Source organism: Cygnus olor, chromosome 15 (genome assembly GCF_009769625.2).
Source record: "Cygnus olor isolate bCygOlo1 chromosome 15, bCygOlo1.pri.v2, whole genome shotgun sequence".
NCBI classification, from domain to species: domain Eukaryota; kingdom Metazoa; phylum Chordata; class Aves; order Anseriformes; family Anatidae; genus Cygnus; species Cygnus olor.
Genome location: NC_049183.1, coordinates 16,401,250 through 16,419,369, shown reverse-complemented (window position 1 = coordinate 16,419,369; position 18,120 = coordinate 16,401,250). Strand labels below are relative to the sequence as shown.

At 45.4% G+C, this 18,120-nt stretch overlaps 1 protein-coding gene across 1 annotated transcript; it reads left to right on the top strand.

Moving 5' to 3' along the window:
- The first annotated feature begins 200 nt into the window (after window positions 1–200).
- On the top strand, window positions 201–17,291 carry ZNF598 (zinc finger protein 598, E3 ubiquitin ligase). The gene is given in 14 exon segments (XM_040574344.1): window positions 201–471; window positions 3,198–3,310; window positions 4,723–4,852; window positions 7,001–7,212; window positions 7,789–8,006; window positions 8,613–8,730; window positions 9,169–9,210; window positions 9,786–9,864; window positions 9,866–9,968; window positions 11,193–11,265; window positions 11,931–12,694; window positions 13,623–13,758; window positions 14,573–14,717; window positions 14,993–17,291. Coding segments are annotated over 14 exon segments (2,682 nt in total). The 5' UTR covers window positions 201–270; the 3' UTR covers window positions 15,341–17,291.
- Window positions 17,292–18,120: the final 829 nt, after the last annotated feature.

Genomic DNA, 18,120 nt, shown 5'->3' with positions numbered 1-18,120 from the left:
TCGGAGCTGGCGGACGCGCGTGACGTCACGGGGCGCGGCGCCGCGAGCCGCCCTCGGAGGGTAACGGGGGGGTGGGGGGTGGGGCGGTGACGCGGCGCTCTAGGCGGAGTCTCCGTGGCCGGCCCGGGCGGGCGCCGCTCTCTATGGTCGGCCGCCGGCCAGAGCGTCGCGGCGGCGGGCCGGGCCGGGCGGCGCTCTAGGCCGCGTCTCGGTGGCGCGGGCGGTTGCTAGGCGGAGCGGGGCCTAGGCCGCGGCGGGGTGGGCGCCGCCATGGCGGCCTCGGGGCCGGGCCCGGGTTCGGGCTGCGGCGCGGCGGGGCCGGCGGAGGGGCCGTGCGTGCTGTGCTGCGGGGAGCTCGACGCGGTGGCGCTGGGCCGCTGCGACCACCCCATCTGCTACCGCTGCTCCGTGCGGATGCGGGCGCTGTGCGGCGTGCGGTACTGCGCCGTGTGCCGCGAGGAGCTGCGCCAGGTCGGCACCGCCACGGGGCTGAGGGACGGGGTCGGGGCCGGGCGCTGCCGCCGGCCGGGTTCCGGGGGCTCGGGGGGGGGGGCTCCGAGCTCGGGGCCGGGCCCGCCCCGTGCCCCGCTGGCTTCGCCCTGCGGTTCCCCTCCGGGTCCCGCTGGCGTGAGAGCCCCGCCGCGGGGGTGTGGGGGTGCTCCGTGAGCAGCCCCCCCCACGGTGCCGCTTCTCCCCCGGGGGGTGTCGTGGCACGGGACCCCCTGGCAGGGCTTTGGGGAGGTGGCCCCGAGTCGGTGGCTTCGCTGCGGGGATGGAGCGGGGGGTCTGGTGCCAGCAGGGGCCGGGCGAAGAAACTCCGCTCGGGGGTGTTGGCAAATACTCGTATCTGAACCGATGCGAAGAAAGAAAAGCTTTTGGAAGAGAAGGCTTGTAGAAGAAAAGAAAGAAAACCTCTTAGAAGAAAAGAATTGTTGCTAGCGTTGTGCGAGAAACCACACTGAGGGGGTTCAGGAAAGGAAGTAAAATAAGTCTGCCAGGGGAGCTCTTCCTCTCCCCTGTGACAAAAAGAGACACCCCTCTTCCCCCCCCCCCCCCCCCCCCCCCCCCACTAATTCTGGTTACTTTGGCTGTTTTTCGTGTTGTTCAAGTAGTTTGGAGGGACTGAGGATCTTAGGCTGCACGCTCAGGATCCTCAGACTTTGTGGAGGCCAGAAATGTTGATGTGTTTTTTTAAGCTGACCTCAGTAGCGCATGAGTAGCCTCTGTGTAGGGAAAGATAAAAATTTAAAAGTGATTTTTGTCTCTGATCATCCTCTGGGGAGCTGCTGCTCTGCCTCTGCTGTATTTTCGGAGAAGCCAACTGTGATGTTGCTCTTCTGCCTTAACGCTGCTCGTCTTAGGGTCACAGACGGACTGTTAATCTTGAGATCTTCCCAGGTTTGTAATAATCGCTGTGTTATGTGGCCTGAACTTTGGTTCATTAAGCCATCTTTCTCTCTCGTGTGTTAACTGTTAAAAGCGATCCTTCTGCTAGAGTTGCCCGAGAGGTCCTTCCTAATGGCTGGGCTCTTTCTTTTTCCCCTCATCTTTAAGCACCGCTATAACGCTGCTCTGTGTGTGCACCCGTCTGCCCCAAGGAAAGCAAAAGGATTCTGGGGGCCATGAACCGCATCAGGACTGTCCTTAAGTGATCTGGTCGTATAAGTAGGATCTAAAGCAGGGTCTCTTCATTTGCATGGTGTGTGTGGAATTAGAAGAGGCAAGGACAGCTCTACCGGACCTCAGCTGGTGCTGTACTGATCAGTGTAGATTGACCTGGTAAGTGCCACATCCAGAGGAAATGGAAATAGCTCCGAAGATGGCTGGCACCACGGAACAGGATGGAGGGGAAAGCAGGATATACTTGTTATGGTAATGCGTGCTCTCAGTGGTGCGTAATTGCTGCGCTGGAGTTAGGAGGGATTACTTGACCTGGAAAGCAACCCTGACATATACTTGGATCAGGCGTGGGGGATCAGTCGGTGTGTTTACTTCGCGTTGTGTTGAACTCCTGTGATAAAATCCGCTTTGCTGTGACCCATTCCTCTGCTCCAAAATGCGCTTCAGGTTGAGGTGAAATAGAGGTCTATAGAACTTTACTGAAACTATTTTTTTTTTTTAAACAGCTGAAGTTAGGCAGTTACCCAACAGACTTAGACTTGTATTCTCTTTATTTTAAGCTTGGTATTTCAGAGAGGTGTGTGTGTCTGCGTATATATAAAAAGCACTTTGGTTAAGTTAATAGTAGCCTGGCTGTAAAGAAAGCTTTAAAAACGCACACACACAAAGGCACACAACTTGCTCCAAGGTATTTCAGCACAACAGGGATGGAGGAGTGACTTAACGCAGCTGAACTGCACGTGTAGTATGTAATGGAATCCTTTTATTAAGGCTGTAAGCATTTCCAGAGTTATTGTATTTGCTGTGACTGGACGATTAGCATATTTGTGTCTTAGCCTTCCTGAGCTGCTGCAGGGAATTCCAGCTGTTCCATCAATATTGCTGCCCCACCAGCACTTCCCAAAGTGGGGGGGGTGCTGTAGCACACCGAGGGCCACGAGCCTTCTCAGGAAGGACGCAGCACTGCAGGTGGCTGCGCTGTGCCGCCCAGGGTGCAGGGCGGTCACTGGGAGCAGCCAGGTTCCCTTAGAAGGGGTACAAATACTTTGGGAAGGGAGCTTGCGGTCTGTTTCTCACTTTCCTGGTGAGACGGGAAAGAAGCAGCCGCGGTTTCCCAGTCAGGCTCTGAGAACTGCCACTTCCCGCTTGCAGGCTCTAAGTCTGGGTGGCCTCCTGCCAGGAGGCAGCTGAGCGCGGGGCTCTGGACAGACGCTCGCTGCAGAATGGGTTGAATTGCTGGCAGATATTTACTCTCAGCGCGGTTGCGGTAGCAAAGCATCATAAAAGAGTCTCCTAACCCAGTTCAAAATCCAAAGACCAGGCTGGTCCCACCCCCCTCCGCCTGGTGCTCCTGCTGGAGGTTGATAAGCAGCTGTCACGCCGCTTTGCTGACAGTCGCGGGGACAGTAGCTGGTGGTGACAAGCAGCTGGGCCTGGCACGGCTCGGGGCGTGTTGTCCAAGCCTTAGGCTATGAGGAGGTCCCTGACAAAGTTTGTGCTGAGGAGCTGGTCTGTAATCCCAACGGCCGTGCAGCCCACGTGTTCCCTGTCTGATTCCCGCGTTGTGTTGCCCACAGGTCGTCTTCGGACGGAAGCTTACGTCCTTCTCAACAATAGCACTTAACCAGCTGCAGCATGAGAAGAAATATGACATTTATTTTATGGATGCAGAGGTTTATGCGCTGTACAGGTAAGCGCCGGACTTCCTTTCTGTAACGTATCCCTAAAACACATGTTCTTATCTGCGTTACGTGGCCGGAAACGCATGCTCTAATAGAGCAGTGTGGTTTTGTTTGATGGAAATGGTGGCTGCCGTGCTGCGCGCCTTACTCACCGGGCAGCGCAGGTGGCTTTGGTGGGATGAGGAGCTGGAGCGGCACGGTTGGCACGAGCTCTCAGTACCATGGTCATCAAAGAGAGCAGCTCCTCAAACCCTGGAGTGTTAGGTTTACAGAAGCGTAATACAGGAGTGTTGCTCCGTCAAGAAAAGTTGCTTTTTGCTTCTTTACCAGCAGCAAACTTGCTGGAAGGCTTTTAATTCCGTGTATGGCTGCCCTGTAAATTAGTAAAGGCAAAATTACTATGATAATGTTATTTATTCCTGTGTTGCGTTAAGGATTACCCAAAATCATTTGTACGCTACGTCAGATGAAAAGAGGAGCGTCCTCTTCTTCCTTCAAAGATGTTAGTTGTAAATGGGAGAGAGAAAAGTGAAGTAAAAAAAAACAATACGGGGTAAAAATGTGACATCAGCATCGCGTTCTAAAAATACTTTTCATAACATGCTTAGTAGGAAGCTTTAAGTTTAGTTAAGACCACTTAAAAGGAAAGAAGAGCAAAAAAGGTGAAACCATGTAGGCAGTGGTACCTTTTTCTTGGAGAGTCACGTATTTTATCTAATCTAACCTGATTGGGGCTAAAAGTGCAGCTCTGCTGATACATTTATAATTCTGTGTGACTTCCAATTTATGGAATTGGGCAATGGGCTTTAGCGAGCAGAAGCAGTTGGAAACGTTCTGATTAATTATACACCAGCTCTGGGAATTGCTTTTGATGATCTGATTTCTGGAGAGCTGCTGAGATTGCCGTTCTGGGGGCAGAAATAAGTGCGCGTGATTGGGGTCTCCTGCTGAGACCAGTGCTCCGCCTTCAGCTCCGGTTGGGAAGCACTGGAGTTACTTCTTTTCCTCCTTTTCCATTACAGTTTTTTATGCCCCCCCCCCCCCCCCCCATCATATACTTTGGTTTCTGCAGTAGCAAGCAAAATTAAACTAGATGTGAACCTTGCATGCATCAGCTGAACCTTCAGTAAGCCGGGGGTTGTTGCACGGACATGTTCCAGTCCACGTGCAAATGGTGCACTGCCAGAGTATTTCTTAGCAACTGTTTGGCTCCTTTCTTGCAGTAATTTGGTTCTGTCCTGTTCCTGACAGATGACAAAGTGTTCTTGGAGTAAGCAGGACACTAACCTCGTTGCAAATTGCTGGGGGAGCTATAAAAATGCGGAATTCTGCTACTGACAGAACATTTGGTTTTGATAAAGGTAGCGGGTTGCTGAGGGGGAATCGGATAATATTTAGTAAATCTTTCTTTGTCCCTTAGGAAGTTGCTGCAGCATGAATGCTTTTTGTGTCCGGATCTGAAGCCATTCAACACGTTTGCAGATCTGGAACAGCACATGAGAAAGCAGCATGAACTCTTCTGTTGCAAGCTCTGTGTTAAACACTTAAAGGTGAGCTGGTTCTGTGTCCTGGCGTGGGAAGGAGGGCTGAGTCCTTACGTGACCTGCAAGGTACCTGCGGAGGTGGGAAGAAGGGGGTGGCTGAACAGCGCCAGTTTGCTTTTTAAGTTTCTTCTGTCTGCCTGCAGCCAGGCCAGTTGCTTCCTTTTAACTCTGCCTTCTTTCATAAACTGATTAATGAAAGAGGCCTGAAGGTTCTGAATGGATTATGTTTTAGATTAAACCCAACCATGTTAATAACCTTCTGAGGTTAGCTCCTCCCCCGCAGTGTATGTAAATAACAAACCCTAACTGTCTGATAGGAAGTTAAGCCTGAGCTGTAGGCACTACAGCTGTAACTAGAGATGTGGTATCTATTAAGACCCGTGATGACTTTACAAACCGTAACTCAGAAAATATTGGTGCCAGTTCAGAAGGCAGAGTGTATCATGGCAGGATGGATTTCTCTCTCAGATCAGAGACAACATGGCATTTACAGTTGACTCATGTACAGGATGAGAGTCCATCTTGCTGGTTTAATGAACTATAATTATATTTCATTATCTTGTTTATTTGTTCAGAGCAAATTTCCTGTATCTTGTTGATTTGATTGGAAAATGAAATTTAACTGTTGTCTGCAATTGAGGTCCACCGTGTTTGATGTACACACGTACAAAATGACCGAGGCTGTTTTAAAATGTGTTTTACAACCTGGTAAAGATAGAGCAGTTACTGGAAAGCTGAGTTGTCTGCCTGTACTGGGTCTTAAAGCTCCACATCTTGCTATCACCATCGTTGTCCTTTTTTCTTAGCCCACCCAAATTTCCCTTAGACCAGCTGCTGTTATGCCAGTCAGGCGATGCTTTTTTTCAGTCTGAAAGTCAGAATTCCACCTTTCCCTAGAGCTGGTGTGTTTTCCTGTGTCTGAATAGCATGTCAGACAAAATCAGCAGCTGCTGTTAAATGAGTGCTAGGACTGCTAACCTCTGTGTCTAGTAGTCGTCAGCATTGTGTAGTGCTGTAGGAGGGAATTTAATTCATGAGCACGTTTTTTTAGAACTCGATACACATGATTTTGTACGTGTGTTTGTTTTCTCTGAAACCAATCGAGTATCAGCTTAGAGAAATGCATTTATATAGTGTCACAGCTGGTTTATGCCAGTTGAACTGTAGGTTATTGCCAAAAGGGGCAAGATCCAGAAGTGGTCGGGGTTGAGATGAATGAATACCAATGCATCTTTTTTGCAGAGTTAGCTTTCACTGGAATAATTTGATTCTCTTTCCTGTGGTCGTGCAATGAATAGTGCTAATTCAAGGCAAGTGAGCTGGAGAGGCCAACACAACTTCTCCTGGTTGCAGCGTCCTTTGAACTCTGGTTAAGAGGTGTTTCCACAGTCAGCCTAAGTAGCCATCACTAAAGCTTCTTTATCATCATCTCTCCCAAAGACATCACAAACTGTAGTAGAATTTGTTGGCTTTTAATTTCAGAATACTGCAGGCACATTTTTATTTTGGAGGAAGGTTCCATGTGGGCTGCAAAGAAGTGCTTAAACTCGTAGAAGCTTCGGTCAATCAACCCCTAGCTAAGCCAAGTGAGCCTTTTCCTGGGATAAGTTATGCCTCCTTGTTGAGGAGGCAAGAAATTAAGGATATTCTGTTCTCGATGGCGTATTGACCTTTTTGGCATCTTCAGAACCCTTTCTACTAAAATAGTTTGTGTTAGTAGGGACAGAAGACTGCAGAATTTGTTCATTGAACTGTATCGTCTGTATGTAGCTATGTTGGGGTAGTTGCTGTCTGAGGAGCATTAAACAGTTCACTTCTCTTCCACTTTTTTTTTTGAGTCAGCATGCAAAATGCTGTGCTTTCATTAAAAAAAAGTAGGCTTTTTTTCCAACAGAGGTTTAAAAGTTTGTTACATTATGTTAATACATACACTTGTGAAAGGAAAAAAGTGAATTAGATCCGTTTCCAATGTTTGAGGTGAGTGAAGTACAAGTGAGATGTAATTTCATTCAATCTCTTGAATTTTGGTTCCTAGTCACTGAAAATTTTAGGTGTCTGATGTCACATTGCACCTTTCTAAAGAAATCTTTGACTCCTGCAAGTGAATGAGTTGTGTGAGCCTAGCTTATTCCATTTTTATATGTATTTCTTCAGATTTTTACGTACGAACGGAAATGGTATACTCGTAAGGACCTTGCTCGCCATCGAATCCATGGAGATCCAGATGACACCTCTCATCGTGGGCATCCCCTGTGTAAATTCTGTGACGAGCGTTATTTGGATAATGATGAGTTACTGAAACATCTAAGACGAGATCATTATTTTTGTCACTTCTGTGACTCTGATGGTGCTCAGGAATACTACAGGTTTGTGAAAGTTTAATTTCTCTTTCTGTAGCTTAAATTTGAGAGAAATTGTTTCGATCTGCTTTGAGTTTTTGTAAGAGTAGTGCTTGAAGACAGAGGGCAGGAATGTGTGAGCAGATTGGCTGTAGGCTCTCTTGTTCCTTAAACCAGTAGCTGCAGTAACTACTTTCTGTCTAGTTTGTGCTTTAAAGTCATCCTCATCCGTGTTAATGTTGGGTGTTAAGTTACATTTTGGAGCGTGACAGGCAGGTGTCTGCAGCAGTGTAGCGTGTTAACTAATACTCCAACATTTATGTGCAAAGCAGATAGAAGTAGGTTTTCTTTTATGAAACACGTGCCTTGCGTACAGTTGGATGTGACGAGTATCATCCAGTAGTTTCAGCTTAACGTCTGGGATTATGCATTAAGGTATGTGTCTAGGCTGCACAGAAATGGTTTCAGTTGGAAAACTTGCCTGGAGATAAAGACAAGCGTAGGCATTTGGTTCTTTCTTTGCAAGACGGAGTAAAGAATAACCGTATGCTATTAGTAAAATGTGTTGGGAAAGTTGCAGCTCAGCCTCTTTTCTCTTTCCAGTGATTATGAATACCTTCGTGAACACTTCCGTGAAAAGCACTTCCTTTGCGAAGAGGGACGGTGCAGTACAGAACAGTTTACCCACGCTTTCCGCACAGAAATAGATTATAAAGCGCACAAAACAGCCTGCCACAGCAAGAACAGGGCCGAGGCCAGGCAGAACCGGCAGATAGACCTTCAGTTTACCTATGCTCCTAGGCACCAGAGGAGAACGGAAGGTGAGCGTGGCTGGGCCCTGAGCTACCTGATGTCATCTCAGAGTCTGCCTTGCTGTGAGCAAGGGGTTGGAGCAGATGACCACCAGAGGTCTTTTCTTTCCTAAATTATTCAATGATTCTTTTCCTCCATGTGTGGATTCAGTTATGATAAATAATTTTAGTGAAACTAAACTTCTCCAACAGGTAATTACACGAATTACTTATATTACAGTTAGTATGAAGTAGCGATGAAAAAGGAGCATGAGACCAGAGGAACGTATCCGCTTAGGTGTGCTGAGATTGAGATACGTACATACTTTTATTTTATGTAGAGAAATCTGCATAAAAATGAGATTACTCAAAACTCACATCGCAGGTTAAAATATGTGGAATCTATATACTGCAAAATATATTTCAGTCATAGAATCATTTAGGTTGGAAAAGACTCTTAAGATCAAGTCCAACCATTAATGTAGCAGTCCTGGAGGCTACATGCTACTTAATCATCAGAAGGAAATCAAGATAGGTTTCTTTGTACTAGTGTGTTTTTTGCTCCTTTTCAGGCATAGTGTGATGCCCAGATTAGAGAAATAACTTTAAGAATGATCAACCCTCCCTCCTGTTCAGGTGTTATAGGTGGAGAGGACTATGAGGAAGTTGACAGGTACAACAGGCAAGGAAGGTCAGGCAGATTGGGTGGCCGAGGAAGTCAGCAAAACAGAAGAGGCAGCTGGAGGTATAAGAGGTGAGTGGCAAAACATTTTGTGGATTTTATTGCTGCTTGATGCTGTTTCTTACTTAGTTATTAAGAGGCTTTTGGTGGACCAGCAGGAAGGAAGTGGGTACAAAATTTGGAAACTTTCATAGTGAATCCTTAGTTGAGAGCAGAACTAGTTTTCAGTCTCAGCCTGCATGCTGACTAGGTGTTTGATGAAAGTGTAACTATTTTGTGCGAAGTTTAAGCTTTCTGGACTTGCCAAGGAAAATGAACACTGTAATCTTCAATGTGTGGGTTAACTAAAATCAGAAACCTAAATTAATTTCAGCAACTGTTTTTGTGCCAACTTTTAAAATAGGCTTTTCTGAAGTAAGTGGAAAAGTCTTTGCAGGTTTAATGGACTTTTTGGTCTGGGTAATCATGAAGTTCATGTTCTAAGGACCATGCTTTTCATTGAACAAACAGATCTCTGTGTGGCCAGACTGAATGCTTTGGAAAAAGAAGAGGGTTAAGTATTGAAATGAAAGTTTGCATTTATATGTCTATTCATTCACACAAGACCTGAGTGCTTTATACATACTGCACATCTATTTTTCTTCTTTTTCTCCCTGGAAAGTCAGCTGGTTCATTACTGGTAATTTCACCAGGGGAAAAAGTCCATCTCTGAACACTTTATGTGTTGGTGTCGCATGTGGATTGTGCATGTGTTGAGAGTTCATGACAAGCCATGTTTCAAAGAATTACTTTGGCCTACAAATAAGACGTTCATACATCTGAAAATGTGAGAGAGGTGTCCCCATGCATCTTTGGTACTGTCTCTCCCAGTTCACTCCAGCTGGTTTCTGTCCTGGATTGTTATCACCATGTAGAACTTGCAAATCCAGGGGTTAAATGTTGCCCATCTTACCAGCTGGTGGCAGGGTGTATCGGAGCAGTGGGTTTGTTTCAGCCTTCTCAGCAGGTGGCAGCACAAGGCCAGGGACTGTCAACAGACCTGACACCAGAGAGGTGAGAGCTGGAATGAGACAAATGTGCTCAGTAATCCTTGCTGTTTGACCAAGAAAATCTGCCCTGTCCTGTAGGGAAGAAGAAGACAGAGACGTTGCAGCGGCAGTCAGGGCATCTGTAGCAGCAAAACGTCAGGAAGAAAAAAAAACGGGTAGAAGACAAAGAGGACAGCAGCAGTAGAGGTAAAAAGGAGGACCTGAGGGATTCAGAAGTATCCAGCTCCAAACGCGTTACGAAGTCTTCAAATGAAACTCCAGGTTAGTGCTGAACATGTTCTGCAGCTGCAGGGAGGCATGATGGTTCAGGAGATCGGGCTGGCAAAAGTGTGAATTGCCGTGCACTGTTCTCAAAAGCTGGGGGATATGGGGAGAGCTGTGCAGAATCTTAATCTAACAGTCATTTGCATCGAAATGTGTCTGAGTGGGCTGGGGTTCTTGCAGCAGTTTATACATAAAATGGAGCAGGGTATAAATACCAAACACAATTAACATACAACAGTATATATGGTGTTTTGTCCAAAACTATCGTCTAAGGCTGCTGTTTTCTACTCTAGTGTGCAAAAACTGATTTATCGTGGTGCTTAAGCTGAGCGTTCCCTTTTTTTGTGAAGAAGTTGACCCTGGTAAAAGTTTGTAACGGGTCAAAGCAAACTTTTAGTTGTTCCGAAGGAGGCTTAGGGGCAAATAAAGACAATGCAGTTGTTTTGATATTACTGTTGCTTCAGATCCCTTTTTCTCTGCCTTACTGCTCCTACAACAGGATTCGCACGTAGTTTGTATGCTTTCATAATGAACTGAGAGCTGCTGAGAGCTCTGGTTGGTTAATGGGTACAGCTCAGCTGGGGATGGGAGGCAAGGTTATCTCCTCCTGCTGCTAGCCCAGCTTTTGCTGCGTGTGTCAAAGCTGTTACCAATCTGTCCTTGAACTGCTGCAGTCCACAGCACTGCATTTTAAGGCAAATGCAAATTGGAAATGATTGATGTTTCGATGTAAACTGACTGCCCAGGAGCTGATTGCTGAGCAGTGTGGGCACCTGTGCAGCAGAGGTGTGATGAAAGCTCAGAGGAGCAGCTTTCCAAGTGAAGCATCAGCGTACTCAGAGAATCCTAACCCTGTGCGGGCAGTTGAGTGCTGGCCTCTGGGAGAAGCATGGAGCAGGCAGCTGGGGGCATTGACATCTTAGTCTCTAGAGGATTTCCTCGCAGGCATCTTACCAGCCAATGTTTTGCTCATATTAAGGATCATGAATTGTCCGTACGCTAAAGCCGGTACCCGGTGACATAATGGTGAATGTGGTTAATTGAAGGAAATAGTGATGCATGGACTTAAAATTTCCTTTTTGGAATGTCAGTTAATGACCTCATCAGCTGCTGAAAATAAGGCTTGTTAATACTGCTGTCATGTTCAGTGATAGCTTCCCTCTGAAATGAATGGATTTCAGTTGAATTATTTCTTTGCTCTTTTTGTCAAAACTCCAAAAGAAGCAGCTGCTAATGGTGCTTTAAGCCAAGATGACTTTCCAGCAATTGGTTCAGCAATGGGACCTCTACAAGGGTAAGTTTGTTGAAGGCTGCAGCGTTGAGAGCTGATGTAAAAAGTCACGCGAGTTCTGTTTCTGTAGAAAATAATTTTACTGATCACTTAGACTTCAAGTGTTTCCCTTCCCCGGTTCCTATTCTGCTTCAAACTGTTTCTGTCTTAGTCGCCTGCATGAACAGCAGAGGCTGTTGCTTCAGTTCATGGCTTGACTTTATTTATTTATTTATTTATTTATTTAGTGCTGCGATTTCAGGGTAATTCTCAGTATTAATTCCAGACTTTTTTTTAACTCAGTAGCTTATCTTGAGGGAGCCATGTGCTATGGGTTTTAAAACTCATCATCTCCTTAAATGGGTGGTAATTCAAATAGAATCTGTGCAGGACGTGGCAGCTAGAACGCACCTCTGAACGTTGTGTGTATGGCCTGCTGGTCGAGGTGAGGTGTACTAAGACAGTACTGATAATACAGCAAGGCTAGTGTGACTGCTTTGAAGAGACTCGGTCCACACCTGGTTTATAAGCCTGAGGGTAGTTCCATTCTGTTAAGTTATGCCTGCCGTACCACCCTAAGTGATAAGTTTGAGGAAGACTGCAGTCAGGTATGGAGCTTGTTCTGCCTGGTGGAGTTCTGCTGCCTCTGCACCGCTGGTGTAACTAGGTGTACTTGTCCTTTTTCACAGCTCTGCCCAGCTAGCGGCAGTTAAGCTTAAAGAAGAAGATTTCCCAAGCTTGTCATCCTCTGCTGCACCTGCAATCTCTTCTGGGATGTCTTTGACATATACAGCGACTGCAAAGAAAACAGCTTTTCAAGAGGAGGATTTTCCAGCTCTGGTGTCCAAAATGAGGCCTAACAATAAAACGATAACTAACATCACATCTGCATGGAACAATGGTTCCAGTAAAAACGTGGTCAAAGCCATTAGCAGCCCGTGTGTAAATCAGATGGCCAAGAAAACATCCTCCTTGAATAGCACTAAAGGAAGTAAGAAGAGCAATAAACTCTGTCAGTCGGATGATGAAGACAATGGTAGTGGCTTGACAACCCAGGAGATCAGAAACACACCAACAATGTTTGATGTCTCATCCTTGCTGGCAGCTTCTACCTCACAAACTTTTACAAAAGTGAGCAAGAAAAAGAGGATGGGGGTTGAGAAGCAGAGACCATCATCCCCACACCTGTTACAGGAGACGGCGTTTCCCAAATCATCCGTTGAAAAGCTGCCAGAGGCAGAGCAGACACCAAACGCATCCTCTGCTCTTCACGCCCCTGACAGATCCACAACTGTCATGAATGGTCATTCGGAAAAATCGTTAGCAATCTGTAGTACACCCAAAGAGCCCCCTGGCCTTAAAAAGCCCACAGTGACTAACCAATGCCCTTTACCTCAGGAAGACTTCCCAGCACTTGGGAGCTCAGGATCAGCTCGAATGCCGCCACCACCAGGTGAGCACTACAGGGCACAGTCAGCTTTGCTTGGCTGTAGCTTGGAGAAATGTGGCCAAAATTAAAAGGCAGTCTGGGAAACACAGACAGTCCTGAATGTCCTCTGTAAAACAAGTCTGGTGTGGTGGCAGTGTGAAGACACCTCTGCTCCTTGCATCTGCAGGTGTCTGTCTTTTGGGAGGGCCTCACAGATGAGCGGCCGATCTTTACGTGTCACTTGCTTTCTAATGAGCACAAAAGCGTAGGTAGTGTCTGGAAGGTCCCGTGGACAAAGGAAGTCCCTCTTTAGCTGTGATCTGTACCTGCTGATACCTGTCAGTTGGCTTCCTTGGTCAATTGTTCTGCATTTGCGGAGATGCAGTGCCCTTACTTTTAGTGGTGCCATAATCCTGTAAAACTGGAGCAACATAGCAACAAATGTGACCTGCAGTGGTTTTAATGAAAGTGGCATCACATCAGGAGATGACTTGCGTAGCTGCTTTGTTCTGTGCTGCTCCGCGGATAATTGTAGGTGAAGTACACTAGAACATGCGATGCCTAGTTCTGTTGTGACTTCTGGAGTGCTTTCCGTTTGTTTTAACAATGTGAGTGTTTTACCATCAGGATTTGAGTGGGGTTGGGTTTGTGGGGTTTTTTGTTTTTTTTTTTTTTTTGATTAGTGCCTTGTGAAAAATGAACTCGATAGTTTAGCACTCTGTAGAGTAACATCAGCCACTCTGAAGTGCTTCTTGACCTGACTGTAGGGGCAACGGATCTCTACCTCTTCAATTTTTTTAGGTTTATTCTGATAAAGTGGCCTGTATTGTTGACTCGTAACTTCCTGGTGCTTCTGAGAGTACATCAGACCATTGGTGTTGATTACAGATGGTGGTATGTGGGTGCCACAGGTATGTGCTCTAATTGCCTGCCCATTTCTGCTTTCGTTTAGGCTTTAACACTGTGGTGCTACTAAAGAGTCCTCCTCCGCCTCCAGGACTGTCCGTGCCTGTTAGTAAACCGCCTCCAGGTTTTGCTGTTATTCCAGCCACCAATATCTCTGAACCTGTCACTACATCTTTGAAAGAGTAAGTAAAAGACCTTTCAGTTAGAGTTACTTCACACAATGTGTCTCAGATATGTTATAGGGCCTTCAGGTGAATCATGAAATATTGCGAGGGGGTTATTGTAAGCAGGTGCTGCGCCAGAGGCCAGCCACGTAACGATTCCGCTGTGGAGTCCCATGGCCAGTCAGGAGACTCGTGTAAAAGCAGGCACAAGCATTGCTTGGATGTGAGTCTGGGGAAATGAAAACATGCACGTTGGCAGCAGAGCCTTCTCTTCTCTAGATTGGTTTGGAAACAGATCTACAACAGCTACAACATATTTCTTAATCTTTCAGTTGATTCTGTCTGACTCCTAGAAGCAAGGTGCTGAAGCGTGCTTTTCTTGACAACCCCTAAATGCCTTTCTTCATTGCTCTGATCTTTCTAGTAGCTGGTCTCTGGCTGAGCCCTTCTGGGCTAGAGAGCTGAGATTATGAGAAACTGGGAAGGGAAAAATTTTAAAAGTTTAATGCAGTTGTTTGTATTTATCTGTTCTGCTTTATTCGTGGCATGGTCTGTTGTCATGCCTTTTTGGTGAACCTTGCTTACAAAATCACTAGTCGAGGCTACGTTAAATTTGAATTTCTTGTGTTCTGTCTAGGTAAAGCTGGAATCTGATGCAGTAATCCCACAGGATGCATTTCATCCCATCAAGATGGCTATATGCTGCTTATAGTAGTTGGGTGGCGGGGGGGAGTGCATCCTATAGAAAAGAATAGCCATATAATGTCTATCTTTTTATAACGTGAAGCAGTATCAAATTCCTTTTTTTTTTTTTTTCCTCCCCCAAATGCAGGCCAAAATCTTGCCATGGGTCATACTTGATACCTGAGAACTTTCAGCAAAGGAACATCCAGCTAATACAGTCCATTAAAGAATTTCTCCAAAGCGATGAGTCCAAGTTCAATAAATTTAAAACTCATTCTGGGCAATTCAGACAGGTGAGTGGGCAAGAACCTTCCCGTTCCTGAAATCTTCCTCTCTGTTCAGTTCATGCAGTGCATCTGTCACCGTTTGGTATTGGTGAGTGGGCTACACAGGTTTTTTTTCCCTCTGTGCTCCACTGTAGCTCTCTTATAGTGCTAAGGTAGCAAAAAAAAGCAGTGAGGATGATGTGGCCTGGGAGAAAGTGAGTCCATTTTTAGATGAATGGGACTTTTTTCTTTTTTTTTTTCTTTTTAAATTTCTAACTGTTCCAATTCTCTTTTCACTGAAGGGGCTGATTTCTGCAGCACAGTATTACAAAAGTTGCCGAGAACTCCTTGGGGATAATTTCAAGAAAATTTTTAATGAGTTGTTGGTGTTGTTGCCGGACACGGTTAAGCAACAAGAACTGCTTTCTGCTCACAATGATTTCAGAATCAAAGAAAAGCAAAGTTCAAACAAACCCAAAAAGAACAAAAAGCACGTTTGGCAAACGGACTCCAACTCTGATCTTGACTGCTGCATCTGCCCAACATGTAAGCAAGTACTAACTCAGCAGGACATTGTCACCCATAAAGCTTTGCATATTGAGGATGAGGAGTTCCCTTCCTTACAAGCAATCAGTAGAATCATAAGTTAGCTTTCCGAAGACCAATAAAAGTTTGTCTATGAATATGCACTTTTTGGAATGAGGTTTGACAGTGTAGTGTGGCTGAGAGCCACTGCCAGCTGAGTACTCATACGCAGGTAACTGTTAGAGAGCCCTCTCAGTGCTGTTCATAAATAATGTGCAAAGGGATCACTGGACTGCACCGTAGCTAATCAACATCCAAAGTCTGAGCTTCCAAAATGCCTGAGTAGAATTAGGGCAAAATCGCAGGGTGGGCAGGTGGGGGCCACCTTTCTCCTGTAACGCAATAGCTGAGAAAATACTTTCTGATCTGATGACTGACAGGGGACACAATAGTGGAATATGCATCTGGTTTGGGTTTTTTCTTTCTCTTTTTGGGGGGCGGGGGGAGATTTTGAATCACTGAAATGAATGGAAGCAGCAGTGGCTTCCCTTATATTCTGATTTGTGTGCTGTTTCTGTGACCACGGAAATCAAAGTAGTCAGGGGTGCAAAGATGCTGAAAAGGAAAAGATTCTACTCACCAATGAATGAGACCGTTTCAGTTGTGTGTCTATAAATATTGGGCTGCAGCAAAGAATAATCCTGTCTGAAAACGGAGTTAATTCTACTACTTGAAGAATTGGACTGATCGGTGTGATTAGTTGAACCTGAGGTTTGAAGTTGCCTCTGACCTTTTATGTAACATGTTCTTTAAAGAAACTTATTTTGTAGCACTGCATGTAGAATCATGTTAAAGCTTTACTTCCTGTAAAGCACACTTCACAGTAATTTTATTTAATGACTGCCATGTTTCTAATTTCTTGGATGTATTAATGGTGGTAGTTCCAAGCAACAGCGTATTGGGACATTAAATGCTGCTGATCACTGACCATGTTTATCTGCAGTGCCTTTAAGTGCATTTATCTGTTTACAGTGGTCTACGCTAACAAGGATAATTTGTTCAGACTGTATGGAGTGTTTACATCCTGTACCTCCCTTGGTGATATCGCTCTGCAGTAGCTTTGCTTATGTTGCTTGCCATCTATGAACTCCACCTCTAGGAAGTGGGAGTTGAGTCTGTTCATCGTTTGAAGCGACTCCTCCAGCAGCAGCTCTGATGCAATGGAGTGACGAGACCTCCCTGCAGTGCACTTTCATGGCTATAATTAAGTGTCTGATTCTTGCCCATCCTTGCAGACCAGGTTTAGTTATTTTAACATGTTGAAGTTAATTTATATAATTTTTAAGTGACAAAATACTGCTTTTATATAAGCATTTATATGAACATGAGCTCAGACTATTACTAAAGAGCTAGTCCTGGCTACAGAAATTTTTTCTTGCCTTATACTTTTTATTTTTTGCTTGCTGTCAGGCTGCAAAGTGCTTTTGGTTTCTTTTCCAAATAATTAAGGCTGTTTTGAATACCTGAGCGTGTTGTATTCAGCACAGGGGACAGACTGCATGCCCTGAAACGGGGAGGGGAGGATCGTTTGGCTGCATGGCTGTTTATAAAATGCATGAATATATTGCAAGTAGTAATGCTTCCATGTTCCTGCTTCGAGTCGGGTTCCTCTCGAGCGGAGCCGGGCCTGATGCCCGTGACACTACCACGAACCACGACAGACCCGACTGTGCTGGCACTTGGGCGCTTCACTTTTGATGCCAGCTGCCCGTGCCGCGTCCAGTCAGCAATGGATCTACAGCGTCAACTCTCTTTTTTTTTTTTCCCCTGTATGTTCCTTTGGTCTGTAAAGTTCAGAGGAAACGAAATGCGTATACTCTCCAGGAGTTTCTTATGTCTTCCCTTTATTTTCAGTTAATTTCTTCTGTGTTAGCAGATCCGTAGTTCCCGCCTGGCAGGTTGAGAACTCCAAGTGCTGCTGTAAGCTTCCTCGAGGCGATTGATCTCTTTGGCCTGATGATGCAGTTCCCTTGTTCCCTGTGCTCACCTGGTTAAATAAAGTGTTACCAAATTTTTTCAGGCCGCTTCTTTTCATTTTAAACTCTTTATTGAAAATAAGTTGCAGTTGGTACACAGACACTGAAAATACATAATCACAGATTGTTCTCTCAAAAGATATTTTTTTATATATTTATATATATACAAAAGTTGTAAACATTTTTAACTTATTTTCATACACAGTCCACTTTATACTACAATGCACGTAAGATTAGTGACAACTGCAACTCTTTGAAGCGGTCTGCTTATACGGAGGTATCTGCAAAAAACTGAAATCTGCAAACCACATTTGGTATCAGTTTGTTATTAAAACTTGTAAAGAATTTGAGGTTTAAATGCATATTGCAACAAAATACAGGCAGCTGAACTTGGGTTTCAAGTCGATACAGTGAAGGCCTTCTCTGAGCCTCAGTAGTGGTGGGGAGGGTCTTCTGACACACAGCTTCAAAACGCAATCTAGGGAAGTACTATGAATAAAACAGAGTGGAGCTACATCCATCTGCCGCACTTCAGGCAAACAAGGCGGAAAGGAAGTCTGCAAATATATACAGTGGCTTTTATAGAGAGAAATACTGATTCCACATAAGTAATGATGTGATTTTTCTAATGAATAGACAATGACCGCAGTTGGTTTAATTCTGTTTAAATGATCTCATAGCTGCAGCAGGCAGAACGAAGAGCCAGCCATACATGCTTGGAGGGGACAGTGCTGGCCGGGGAGAGAGATGGGTGTTGATATAACCCCCAGTAAAGAATGTCTGGGTGATGGAAAAAGCAGAGAAGAAATGCAATAGCTGTTACTTACTGTTGTAGTATGAACTAATTTCCAGTGCTGTTGTGTAGCTAC